The 14,473-nt window shown below is 35.0% G+C and overlaps 1 protein-coding gene across 1 annotated transcript; it reads right to left on the bottom strand.

Annotated features, from left to right (window-relative positions):
• Positions 1–5,940: 5,940 nt before the first annotated feature.
• LOC107935712 (T-complex protein 1 subunit theta) lies at positions 5,941–6,794 on the bottom strand. The gene is made up of 3 exons (XM_016868333.2): positions 6,643–6,794; positions 6,480–6,537; positions 5,941–6,305 (listed from the first exon to the last, which is right to left on the bottom strand). Exons 1-3 carry the CDS (start codon positions 6,780–6,782, stop codon positions 6,237–6,239), a joined length of 267 nt encoding a protein of 88 aa, XP_016723822.2. The 5' UTR covers positions 6,783–6,794; the 3' UTR covers positions 5,941–6,236.
• Between the last annotated feature and the right edge of the window lie 7,679 nt (positions 6,795–14,473).

Genomic DNA, 14,473 nt, shown 5'->3' with positions numbered 1-14,473 from the left:
AACAATTTTATTTTATAATTTTTAAACATTGCACATTATTTTAAGCAAAATCATATATTAAATAATGTTATTATAAATATGAAATATTTGTAGTAAATTATAGTATTACATATAAAATATTATAAACATTATGAAAAATAAATATTATACCGAGAATATAAAAAAATGAAGGTTCATGTGTCATAGAAAATTTTGTTGAATAAAACAATAAAACAATAGCTTGGATTCGAATCATGTTAGTTGTACTTGTTTGGATTTTGCCATATTATTGTAATTCACAAAAAAAATGAAGAAAAAAAATTCTATGAAGTGGTTTATATCAGCGGCTATCAAACATATTAAAATAAATAAAACTGTTGAAAATATTCATTTTTTACTTGATTTTTTTTCAACCATTTATCAAATAGGGCCTGAATAAATATTTTGAGTAGATAAAATTAGATAAATATTGAATTTCACTTTACATTTGTTTTTGAATTACACTTTTTTTTAAATTTAAATATTGAAATTTATAATTAAACAATATCTTGTAATAAAATAATTTAATGCATAATTTGGTACTTGAGTTTGACACTTTTTTCTAATGCGGTACTCTTATTTTTTATTTTTATTTTTGGTTCAATTTGTTACATATATTTGACAAAAGTTATATATTTTGGTATTCAAAAGTAATGAGATTAACTTTTTAGTGTTTAGTTCAAGCTTGGGAATTGATTTGATGAAAGTTAATTGCTAATATTATTAACTTTGAATTTTTCATGATTTTTTAATAGAATAAATTTAGTGTCAATTATAGATTTGTTTAATTTTGCATTTAATTTGTCAAATACAGTCCAATGGATGTGATTTAATTCGGGTTTTAGAGTTGATTTGATGAAAATACATAATTAGCAATTAATTTTCATCAAACCAACCCTAAAACTCAAATTAAATACTTAACATCATTAGTTTTGGGTGTCAAAATATATAACTTTTGTCAAATACAAATACTTGATTGGATCAAAAAATAACATAACACCATGTTTAGTTGGGTGTAATGGATTAGCCATTACACCCCTATTCCGTGGGTCCACTTAATCCCGTGTTTGGTTCAATGTATTGCCCTAATACGGGCCTATTAGGTTACGGACGTATTCCTCATTTTCTCTGCTTCAACGACGATTTCTAATCCCTTCCAAAAGCAAGGATTAGCTAATCAGTCTCTGTTTTACCCTCCCCAGCCGAAATCGATCTCCACCCCACCCTCTCCCTCCCAACATCAACAGCAGTTGCCAGCAAACCAAACCTCCACCCGCTCAGATCTTTCGCCGACTTTCATCTTGGCATCTTGGCATCTTTCGCCAACATCAACAGAAGCGGCAAGTATTTCTTCTCTTTTTTTACTTAATTCGGATTTTTATTTTCTTCCTCATGATTGTTTTGTCAACAAAAAACAGATTTGTGTTCTTCAATTATGGTGGGTTTTGTCTGTTGAAATTAGGGTGTTTTTGGGATAAATTTTCAATTCTCCTGCATTATCATTCTATCTTGTATCCTTCAGTTGTTTGTTGAAATAACTCTAGTTTGGAGTAGAAAGTTAAAACTGCGTGGATTAGGCTTTTAGTTTTTTTTTTTCCCTTTATTTCGCCATTCAAACTTCATGTGTGGTCAAGCCATTATATAATGATAAAGTATGATTGAGTTTATAATGTCGTAATTACATGGTGGATTTTAATTTCTAAGCAAGAAGTTTTGTGGCTGAACTTTCTGTTTTGTCGTGGCCAAGCAAGGAGTTTTACTTGTGAAATGGTCTCTGAGGATACTGTCCATGCATTAAAAATGAACTGCTGATTAATAATCTTGACAACTGCAGGGAACTTCTAAACTGTAAAAGGTTAAAATACTATGAGTGGAGTTTTCTTTAGGAATTATTTGTCTTTTGAAGCCTCTGATCTATTGCATTCTCATTTTGCATAAAAACTATGATAATCTATCCTCAACTGAATATGCTTTATGCCATTCAACCCTTGAAGTATGTTAGTTTTTAGCTCATACCAAATATTTGCATCATATTTTATCACCGAATTATCTAGTCCTTATCTTGATGTTGGATTGCCTGCACACCATGTTTCTATGCAATTGTTATTCATGTAATTTTTTGTTTTGAAATCCATAATATTTAAGCTTCTTTCATTCAGGCTTGTTTGCAGTTTTATATTTTATGGGATTATATTAGTTTTTATCATTACCTTCATTCCAAGATTTACTGGGTCTCTTTCTGTCTCTTATTTTACCTAGTGATGGCGAAACTTTTATATCAGCTGGACATGATTTTGCTTATTGGTTCACTTTCTGTTTTGTGGACTTCTGGTTATAAAAGAAAATTTTTGATTTAGGATTGATGATGATCTTAAACATAATTTTCTTTGTGCATCCGATATTATTTAGGTTGATGCAAGTAGTGGAGTGGGATTTATGTTAGTTTATTCTTTTTCTGTATAGTAGGATGGTATCAATTCATACTGAGACTGTATAGATTTGTACCTGTACATGGTTATGAATTTTTTGAGACCAAAGTGAGAAAATGAAACATTTGATAGACTCATATTGACAATTGAACTTGTTGACTTATTTTTTTCTTGGTCTGTAGCTCTTATTTGTTGTGTCTTTGATGTTGTTTAATTTTCCTCTTTTTTTGTGTTCATTGCACAGACTCACACATATTTTCTTTCTTCTTGCCTCTGTTATTTGCTTTCTCCCCAATTAGAGGACATAGATAATGTAGGCAGGTAAACTATGGTGGTGGTCTGTATCATTTTGGTACCAGTTTTACACGTCGGCACTTACAATTTTGATTTTAAATTCATTTCAAACAACATATGGATTTGTTTCTCCAGTTCCTATTAATAGGGGCTTGTGTTGATGTGTATTAGTTTGCCTAGTTGGTTCACCTTTTTTTTAAACGTTTTCTTGTCTTCAATCATTTTTACTTTTTATACTTGCATTAGAAAATAAAATGTAAATTTTAAAGTAAGTTTTTTAACTTAATTAATGATTTTAAAATGTAATATATATTTTATTAAAAATAAAGATAAATTATAAATATGTATATAAAGAATTATTGTAACATACCAATAAAATTTTCAAAATCTTTATCGCAACCAGAGCAAAGCTAGCAATGCTAAAGCAATAAGTTGTTTTCACTATCTTAGGAAAATGATAATCCTTTATTTGTTTAGATTTCTTCACGGTTAATTAATGATTTTTTTTTGTAACATACCAATAACTTGTTGACTTAGCGTTGTGGGCATAACAATTGTGGCTTCAGGCCTTGCAAAATTTGAGATTTCATGCCCGTCTAAATCATTTGTGATTGATTTTAATACTAGTTGAATGCTTACAAGTGTAAATTATTTTGATGCTCGTGATAATATTTCTTCTTCATTTAATGATGCTGCCACTTTATTGGCCGAAAACATGCGGGCCATTGGCGAACAAATTAGTAGGGGTATTGCCTCCGATGTGGTAGTTCAACAGAAGTCAGAAGAATTCCAGATCATCCAACAGAAAGCTACAAATCAATGTTCAAACTTTTTGATGTTGTAAAACTATGTAACATATGGATTATGATGTAGAATTTCATTTTCATCTAACCTTTTGTTAATATAAGTTAATTATGTTTATGCAGAATATAATTCTCAAGTTATATTATGGTTTAGTAAATTCATATAAGAATATTTATTATTAAGAATTTTATGAAATTATATATCATCATTAAATTATATTTAATATTAATTATTTTAAATTATACAAATTCATATAAGAAAATTTATTATCAATAATTTTATGAAATTATATATTGTTAAATTATATTTAATAATAATTATTTTAAATTATAAAAATTCATATAAGAAAATTTATTAGTAATAATTATTTTAAATTTTATTAAATCATATATTTTAATTAAAATATATTTAATAATAATTATTTCAAATTATATTTTATAGTATCATATATTATAATTTTAGTAAATTCATATAAGAATATTGATTATTAAGAATTTTATTAAATCATATATTTTAATTAAAATATATTTAATAATAATTATTTCAAATTATATTTTATAGTATCATATATTATGATTTTAGTAAATTCATATAAGAATATTGATTATTAAGAATTTTATTAAATTATATATTTTAATTAAAATATATTTAATAATAATTATGTTAAAATATGATTAAATTATTTATTATTGATATTAATAATCTTATTAAAATTTAATAACAATAACAATAATCATTTACTTAAACAAATTTCTGCTAAGGGTATTCTAGTCATTTCAGTTTTTTCCCTTATGCTATTACACCTCCATTCCATTCAACCAAACACAAGAATACTATTACGCCTCTATTCCATTACATTCAACCAAACAATTGAATTGCTATTACGCCTCTATTCCATTACAGCGAACCAAACATGCTCTAAGTATCACATTAGAAAAAAGTGTCAAACTCAAGTACTAAATTATGTGTTAAGTCTAATAAAATATTTTAATTATTTTACATTACATAAAATAATATACATTTTTAAATAAATAACCATGTATCTTTAAATAATAATTAAATACACTAATTAATAAAATAAATATATAATTAATGAAATAAAAATAATTAGATGTATGTTACATAAGAAACTAGTTAAGCATGTAAAACACAATTAGTTAATACTTTATAATTATGAAGTAAATATGATAATGTAAAACACAAACGGTCCAACACTTATAATTATTGTAGGCTCAATTTTGTGGACTCTTTCTTGGATTCTTCCTGGAGACAACATCTATCACTCATCTATCATCCCCCAATTTCCACACCTACGCGCTTTCATTTGGAAGAAAAAATGGAAATGTATAGAGAAATTGCTGACAAAAATCTTCGTCGTTCCCTTGAAATTTGATCTGTTTTTCTCCCTCATGTAGGATTGTGGATTAGGTGATACTTATATCATTAAAGGAGACAAGTTTAGTCTTGATTAATGTCTCAACATTGATTTTAAGATTTAAGAAAATGAAAGAAAAATCACTATGCTTCAGAGAATCTAATGTATGCTCAGGTTTATATGTGCAAAAAAATTGCATACATTTTTCAGATATTGGAGAAATTTGAGTATGGATCATGGGAAAGTAGTTAGATGATTGGTACATTATCTTCAAAACTAAAACATTACATGCTCACGTATGATAAGTTAAAAATCATGAGGTTTACAAACTTCAATTTTGTTGGAATATTAATACAAAATTTTGCCATGTGACAATAGATTGCAATACCAATAGTCAAAACACAGACTTTAAATTGATAGAAAAGTTTAAAAATTGATGACTAAAATTGTTATTATACCAATAAAAAAAGTGCTACGTAATAATTGGGGGATAAAAAAATAATTTCGAAAAGTTTAGTGACCAAATTGTAACTTTCTTTAGTTAAGTGACCAAAATGAAAATTTATTATAATTTAGTGGCTAACAATGTAGGGACTAAATTTTAAATTTATAAAAAGTACAGGGACTTGTAAAAAAATTTAACCAAAAAAACTCTTAATTAATTGTAAAAGTAAAAGGTGGGAAAAGTACAGCGAGAATGTTATAACCTTACAATCAAAATTCTGAAATAAATGTTCTTAAAGAGAAATTGCACGAAATAACTAAATCTCAAGTTTTATTCTGAATTAGAGTTGTCCATTTAATACATAATAATTGAAGTTATCACTAAATCCTCCCTCACTAGGAATGCATAAAAGTCTATTCAAATCAATTTATCTGACCCAAATTGATGTAATCCCTTTTATAAAGTCTGTTCAAACAAACTTATTTAATGGAAACTGATATAATCCCTTTATATACATATCTAGATATATATCAAACATAAGTGTTAAATATAGGTACTAAGAGAAAATGAATGGGTTCGTGTAAAATAGGCTATGATATAACCAACATCCATGCAAAATCGAGAAAGATATGAATGAGACGATCTTCTAACTCCCTACCCCAGGCCCTAATATAGGTTAGGGTAATACACTAAAAACATAGATCACCACTACTCCCCACTGTAAACATTCTAAAATCACATGCAAAATTCTTTCAAGCACATTTTAGCATCTAAAAAGAAAAAATAATAATAATAAAATAGATGCCTAAACAAAGTCCGAATATGGGTGGTGAGATACAAGAGATGGGAAATCAATCATACCATGCAAGATTTAGTCCTCATCCATTCCTGCCAGTTGATCTCTCCTCGCTGGACCTCCAGCTGGTTTCGCCATGATAATCTGCAAACATTGAATCAACGGCATTACTGAGCTTAGTGGAAGAAAATGTTTGGAAAATGAAATACATATGCGATCCTAAGCAACAAATACAGCTTTGCATGAGAATCTAATCCCATCAGCAAACTATTTTAAGTGCGATTTTCATTTTCAAGCTTTCTGCCTCTAGTAAATTACCTGATCTACACGCAACACAGTGCAGGCAGCATCTGCAGCATATTTGAGAGCCAAAAACCTGACAAAAAAATCAACAATTGTAAATTATAAAAGAATTTGAGGTTAATTTTCGATGCAAAAGAGAACAGAACTGAGCCAGAAATAATTGTAAATAGCGACTTACTTAGTGACATAAAGGTCCCAAACATTCACGGTTGAGACATCCTTGCAAACACCATCCTCAGGGTCGTCTCTCTTCAAGTCGATGCCCACTTTAGCATTCCCAGATGCATGCTTTTCATACAACTTAGAAATAATATCCATTGGATTGAGTCCAGCATTGTTGGTGCAAGAGGCAATAGCAAGATGGTTTCAGCTTGCTTGCACAGCAAGTGTCGAGCCTTGCTGAATAAACTATTGAAGAAGAAGAAAGAAATTTGCAATGGAGAACAGAAAAGAAAGAGATAAAATTGAATGAAAATGAGCTGAATTTTCATTAACATTTTTAAGGCATAATACCAATACATATATATGAGATAACAACAGCAAAACAAACAAGTTACCACCTAATAACATACCTAACACCACTAAATTGCCTAGTAACTTGGTAAACTTGATTGAAAACATAAACTTCTACCTAAACTTGTCATTCAGCACCTAATTACATCAAAATACAGTTACCAACTTAGTTCAAAACAAACTAAAACACAAAATGTTCATTTGAGTAACCAAATGAAACAATGCAGTTTCGGTTTGCTGTTAAAGCACGATCCCTGCATGGCCACCTTGCATGGTCCCTTGGCTGCTGCATGGGGGTTGACTTCAACACTCCTCCTCAGCTTCTATGCAGCAGACTCCTAGTTGCTTCCTTAGGTTTAGAAATCTCGATCCACAAAGTGATTTTGTGAAGATATCGGCGATCTGACCTTCTGAGCTGCAATGAATTAGCTTGATCTCTCGAGCTTGTTCCATTTCTCTTATCACATGGAGTTTAATGTTGAAATGTTTTGTCCTGCCATGGAAGACAGGATTTTTAGCAATAGCAACTGCTGACTTGTTGTCACAATGTATCACAGTTGCATCATTCTGCTGTAGATTCAAATCGCTCAAAATTTTCTCAGCCACATAGCTTGATTAACAGGATTGGCAGCTGCTACATACTCTGCTTCTGCTGTCGATTGAGCCACCATTGTTTGTTTTCTTGAGCTCCAACAAATCATAGCTGAGCCAAGTGTAAAAGCATAGCCAGAAGTGCTCTTCATGTCATCCTTTGAACCAGCCCAATCGCTATCAGTGTAGCCAATCAGTTTCAACTCTTCAGCCTTTCTAAACTGTATTCCAAGGTTTAAGGTACCTTTGATGTATCTTAGCACCCTTTTCCCAGCCTTGTAATGTTGCTGGTTACAGCAGTGCATGAACCTTGATAGCATGCTCACAGCAAACAGAATGTCAGGTCTTGTTGCTGTTAAATACAGCAAACAACCAACAAGGCTCCTATAAAATGATTCATTAACAGGCTCATGTTCTTCTTGGCTCGACAGTTTTATGCCAACTGCCATAGGTGTGCATGTTGGCTTGCAATTTTGCATTGAAAACTTGGATAAAACTTTCAAAGTAAATGTCTTTTGTCCCAAAAAGATTCCTTGATCATCTTGTTGTATCTCTATTCCAAAGAAATAAGTCATCAACCCCAAATCTGACATCTCGAACATCTCCTTCATTTTTCTTTTGAAATCTTCTAACATAGTCTTGTCTCCTCCTGTTACAAGGAGATCATCCACATAAAGAGACACAATAAGCTGTGTTTCTGCTTGATCCTTCTTAACATAAAGTGTTGGCTCACTAGCACTCCTTTCAAATCCCAAACTGACCAAGTATGAGTCAATTCGAGCATACCAGGCTCGAGGGGCCTGTTTTAGGCCATACAAGGCCTTTCTTAGCCTATACACCAAATGTTCCTTACCAGGCATTATAAAACCTGGGGGTTGCTCGATGTATATCTCCTCTTCTAGGAATCCATTGAGGAATGCAGACTTGACATCCATTTGGTGGATTGTCCACTGGTTCTGAGCAGCAACTGCAATCAGCAATCTGATTGTATCGAGTCTGGCTACTGGAGCAAATGTTTCCATGTAGTCCAGACCATACCTTTGACTGAAGCCCTTTACAACTAGCCTGGCCTTTAGCTTGTTTAAACTTCCATCCGCATTGTGCTTCACTCGATAGACCCATTTTACACCAATGGTCTTTCTGTTGGCAGGCTTTTCAACCAACTCCCATGTCTGGTTCTTCACAATCATGTTGATTTCATCAACCATAGCCTGTTTCCAACCTTCATCTGCTTCAGCTTTTTCAAAACTACTAGGTTCTGCTATAGCAACTTGTGCTCTTTCATAAATCTCATCTAGGGGCCTTGTGCCTCTCACAGGCACATCATCAACATCCATTTCAGGACCAAGGTGCTCGAGTTCAGCTTGATTAGGCACCAGGTCTTCTGAAGCAGCTTCTGGTTTACTCTTCTCCCAATTCCAGCAAGCCTTCTCATTAAAGATGACATCTCTGCTCACTTGGACTTTGTTTGTCAAAGGATCCAGCACCCTGTAGCCCTTTTTAACTGAGCTATAGCCTACTAGAACACCTGGTTGAGCCCTTTCAGAGAGCTTATCTCTCTTTGCTGCTGGTATTTGTGCATAACACAGGCAACCAAACACCTTCAGATGTGCCAAGGAAGGCTTGAAACCAGACCAAGCCTCGAAAGGTGTTTTGGATGCAAGAGCTTTAGTAGGAAGCCTATTTTGAAGGTAGACAGCAGTGTTTACTGCCTCAGCCCACATGGTCTTGGGCAGTTTCTTCTCAAACAGCAAGCACCTGGCCATATCCATCAAGCTTCTGTTCTTTCTTTCTGATACCCCATTCTGCTGAGGTGTGTAGACATTTGTAAGCTGGTGTTTGATACCAGCATCATTGCAAATGGCTTGAAACTGAGCTGAAGTGTACTCAGTGCCATTGTCTGACCTTATCGATTTCAGCTTGCAACCTGTTTCTGTCTCTACAGCAGTTTTAAACTTCACAAACACTTGAGCTACCTCAGACTTGTGTTTTAAGAAGAAAATCCAGCAAAACCTTGTAAAATCATCAATGAAGAGGATAAAATACCTGTTTTTGCTGAGTGATTCAGTTCTCATCGGGCCACATACATCAGAGTGCACCAGCTGCAGTCTTTCAGTAGCTCTCCATGCTGCATTTGTAGAAAATGGCAATCTTACCTGTTTCCCCATCTGGCAGACCTCACACACATCATCATACTCCACTGAGTTGGTGAAGTTCTCAGCCAAGCCCTCACTGGCCATTCGACCCATTGACCTGAAGTTGGCATGTCCAAGTCTTCTATGCCAGAGTTTGGAGTCATCTATAGAGGCTGTATATGCTGACTTTAAGTCATTTGACCAATGAACCTCAAAGCATTTATCAGTCATTGTGACTGTCATAAGGCTTGATCCACTTGGATCTGCAATGTGGCACTGTTTATCCTTGAATACAACAGAATAACCTTTCTCAAGCAATTGGGCTATGCTGAGAAGGTTTCTGTCAATCTCAGGCACCAAAAGCACATTTGGTATGACCTTGTTACCTGTAGGAGTACATATCAGCACCTCTCCTCTTCCTTCAGCCTTTATAAACTGGCCATTTCCAACCTTGACCTTGGTTTTGCAACTTCTATCCAAGGTTTTAAACAAGGAGGCATCTGGTGACATGTGGTTAGTGCAACCACTGTCCAATAGCCAACCTTTTGAAAATTTCTTCTCAGCAGTTAAGCAAGAAACAGCAAAGACCTGCTCCTCTTGGTCACTACTGTCCTCAGGTACTCGAGCTTCAAACTTTGGTTGTTGAAATTGGCTCTGCCTTGGCTTGGTTCTATTTTTGCAAACCCTTTCAACATGGCCCTTCTTCCTGCAGTGCTGGCATACTGCTTCTGGCCTGAACCAACATCTATCTTCTGGATGGCCTAGTTTCTTGCAATATCTGCAGGGCTGGTCATTGCTCCTTGCAGCATCAGGCTTAGGCCTACTTTTCCAAGGCTTTTTGCCTCTTTGAGCATTGGTGCTCGAGGCTTCTCTGGCCTTGGCTTGAAATGCACCTTCTTGGTGATCTTCAGCTCTGCTAGCTCTCCTTTGTTCCTGAGCATAGAAGGTGTTGATTAACTCAGTCAAAGAAATGCTAGCAAGGTCTCTTGAGTCCTCTAGGGAGGATATCTTTGCTTCATATTTCTCAGGCAAAGTGGAGAGGACTTTCTCCACAATTCTTGCCTCATCAAAGTGCTCACCTAGGAGCCTTATACTGTTAACCACTGCCATAATTCTATCTGAATACTGCTTCACTGTTTCTTCTCCTTCATCTTCAAATTCTCGAAATCCCTTCTCAAATTCAACAGCTGCTGTTGCCTTGTTTTCTCAGTGCCTTGAAACTCCTCCTTAAGCTTGTCCCAGGCCTGTTTTGGAGTCTCACAGGCCATAATTCTGGTAAAGATGACATCTGATACACAGTTCTGAATGCAGGACATGGCTTTGTGCCTTTTGGTCCTCTCATCAGCATGTTGTCTGATCTGAGCTACTGTGGGATTAGCCCTCAGTGGTGCTGGCTCAGCATCTGTGTTAACAACTTCCCACAGATCAAAGGCCTGCAGGTAAGTCTTCATCTTTACCAGCCATATGTGAAAGCTTTCTCCATTGAAGACTGGTGGGGCTGCTGGTGAAAATCCTGAAGAAGCCATCAGGTTCCTTGGTTTGAAGTAACAGGTCCACTAAGACAACGGCTCTGATACCAATTGTTGGTGCAAGAGGCAATAGCAAGATGGTTTCAGCTTGCCTGCACAGCAAGTGTCGAGCCTTGCTGAATAAACTATTGAAGAAGAAGAAAGAAATTTGCAATGGAGAACAGAAAAGAAAGAGATAAAATTGAATGAAAATGAGCTGAATTTTCATTAACATTTTTAAGGCATAATACCAATACATATATATGAGATAACAACAGCAAAACAAACAAGTTACCACCTAATAACATACCTAACACCACTAAATTGCCTAGTAACTTGGTAAACTTGATTGAAAACATAAACTTCTACCTAAACTTGTCATTCAGCACCTAATTACATCAAAATACAGTTACCAACTTAGTTCAAAACAAACTAAAACACAAAATGTTCATTTGAATAACCAAATGAAACAATGCAGTTTCGGTTTGCTGTTAAAGCACGATCCCTGCATGGCCACCTTGCATGGTCACCTTGGCTGCTGCATGGGGATTGACTTCAACAAGCATTCTCTGCCAGGGTTCTCGGTACCAATTCAAAACTTTCAGCAAACATAGCAATAGCATACTGATCCAATCTGCAAAATATCCCGTAGTTAATACTAATAGCTTCTTCTAGTACTTATCTAATCTACTATAAATCCCAAAAAGCTGTAGGAGATTCTCAACACAGCTATCAGAATGAACATGACCAATGCAAGATATCAATAACTTGACAGCCAACAATGCAGAAGTTGACTCATTCACCTCTCCAGCACTATGCCTCAATACCTAGTTGTTCAGCAGGTAGAATCATGATGGTCGGTTTTGCATCGGTTCCGGTCGTACCGACCAGTGTGGTACTGCCTACCTTGGGTAAAGTTCCATCAAGCCACAAATGTGTCCACGTCATTCATACAAGTGTAATGCACAAACTTGCAGCCTAAATATGAAACAATACATGCAGGATGGCATTTTCCATTAAGAATAGCACACGGAAAAAACAAATCACCCTGTTTCCTTGAATGAGAACTCTTTCAATCTTCTCGCCAACTCGATTTCTGTAGCAGCAGCTCCAGGTACTATACGACTATCCCTGCACATTGCCTGACCAAAAATGAATGGGCATTAAGAATGGGATACTGATTCTTTCCTTGGAATTTACATCCAAAAAAAATGGAAAAGACAATTTCAGCAGGTGAGAATAAAAGAATTTAATCAGGTTTATATGGGATTCAAAGAAAATGATCAGCAAAAAAAAACCTTATATGTATTGACTCCATCATCAACAGCTCTTTCAAGATCATCCAATATACTATCAGTACTTCCTCGCAGAACCACAGTGGCAACCTTGTTACCCCCATCTTCACTTTTCACAACAGTGACCTACATTAAATTGGCAAAGGCAAAATAGAGTGAGGCAAGGACAAGGAACCAAATATAAGTAAATCCACCTCTTCAAACATAGCCGAAAACTACCGATTTTATTGGTGCAATAACAGAAACTAACAAACTCGGCAAGTGTCTTGTGCAACAAGCCTCGATGCTTGCTGATCAAACAAACAAATTCGAGCAAGAAGAAGAAAGAAAAGCAAAGAAAAATGGAGAGGGAATTGATGAACAATTCTGATTCATTCATTAAGTAAACAATGGCATAATGTCAATATATAAATCAAGCACTAAGCTTGTCAAAAATAGCAAGTAATCACCTAAACATTACCTACCTCCAATAATTACATAGGAACTTGAAATTTTAGCTTGTAAACCTATACAAAGATGTGTTTACAGCTCATACACAAGCTAATTACATACTTAACTTAGTTAGAAATGAACTAAGACTCATTTCATGAACTAAAGATTACAAAATGAACAGAAACAGCTTGCATCAGCAGCTCCTGCATGGTTTGGTCTTCATGCTGTCGAGTGTTTGCTGCATGCTGACCAACTTCATCACTCCTCCTTAGTTAGCATGGTGCAAACACCTAATTTCCTTCTTAAACACTCGAACCTTGTGACATTAAGGGCTTTAGTCAAAATGTCTGCAAATTGATCTTCTGAATTGCAGTGAATCAGCATCACTTCCAGTAATTGCTCCATTTCTCGAACAACATGTAACTTTGTGCTGAAATGCTTTGTTCTTCCATGGAACACTGATTTTTAGCAATTGCAACAGCAGATTGGTTGTCATAGAAGATCTCTGTTGCTTCCCTTTGATGCACATTCAAATCAACCAAGATTTTCCTTAGCCAAATGGCTTGGTTGACAGCACTTGCTGCTGCCACATACTTTACTTCAGCAGTAGATTGAGCCACCAGACTTTGCTTCTTCGAGCTTCAGCAGAACATGGCTGAACTAAGGTTGAAAGCATACCCTGAGGTGCTTTTCATATCATCTATCGAGCCAGTCCAGTCACTATCAGTATAGCCAACCAGCTTCAGATTTCCTTCCTTGCTGTACATCAAACCATAGCTTAAAGTGCCTTTGACATATCTGAGCACTCTCTTTGCAGCTTGAAAATGCTTCTCATTGCAGCAATGCAAGAATCTTGAGAGCAATCCTATATCATACATTATGTCTGGCCTAGTGGCAGTTAAGTATAGCAAACAACCAACTAGACTCCTGTAGGTAGTTTCACAAACCTTCTCAAAATCACCTTGGCTTGATAGTTTATCTCCAATAGCAACAGGTGTTTTAGTTGCCTTGCTGTTTTGCATGGAGAACTTGGTCAGAATCTTTATGGCAAAGCTTTTCTGACTTAGGAATATCCCATTCTGTGTTTGTGTTACCTCCATTCCAATAAAATAGGACATCTCACCTAGATCAGACATTTCAAACACTTCCTACATCTTGGTCTTGAAATCGACCAGCATTGTTCGATCTCCTCCTGTCACCAGTAGGTTATCAACATACAGGGACACAATGAGCTGTGTTTGTGCCCCTCCCTTCTTAACATACAGTGTTGGCTCACTCTTGCTTCGATCAAATCCCAAGCCAATCAAGTAGCCATCGATTCTGCTATACCAGGCCGTTGGGGCCTGTTTCAAGCCATATAGGGCCTTCTTCAGTTTGTAGACCATATGCTCTTTGCCAACTATCTCAAACCCTTATGGTTGTTCAACATAGATGTCTTCATAAGAAGCCATTCAGAAAAGCTGACTTCACATCGAGTTGATGGATCTTCCATTCGAGCTGTGCTGCTAAGGCAATCAGTAGTCTGATGGTGTCGA

Source organism: Gossypium hirsutum, chromosome D11 (assembly GCF_007990345.1).
Source record: "Gossypium hirsutum isolate 1008001.06 chromosome D11, Gossypium_hirsutum_v2.1, whole genome shotgun sequence".
In the NCBI taxonomy this organism is placed as follows: domain Eukaryota; kingdom Viridiplantae; phylum Streptophyta; class Magnoliopsida; order Malvales; family Malvaceae; genus Gossypium; species Gossypium hirsutum.
Note: the sequence above shows the minus strand (reverse complement) of the source record. Positions and strands in the feature narration are given on the sequence as shown.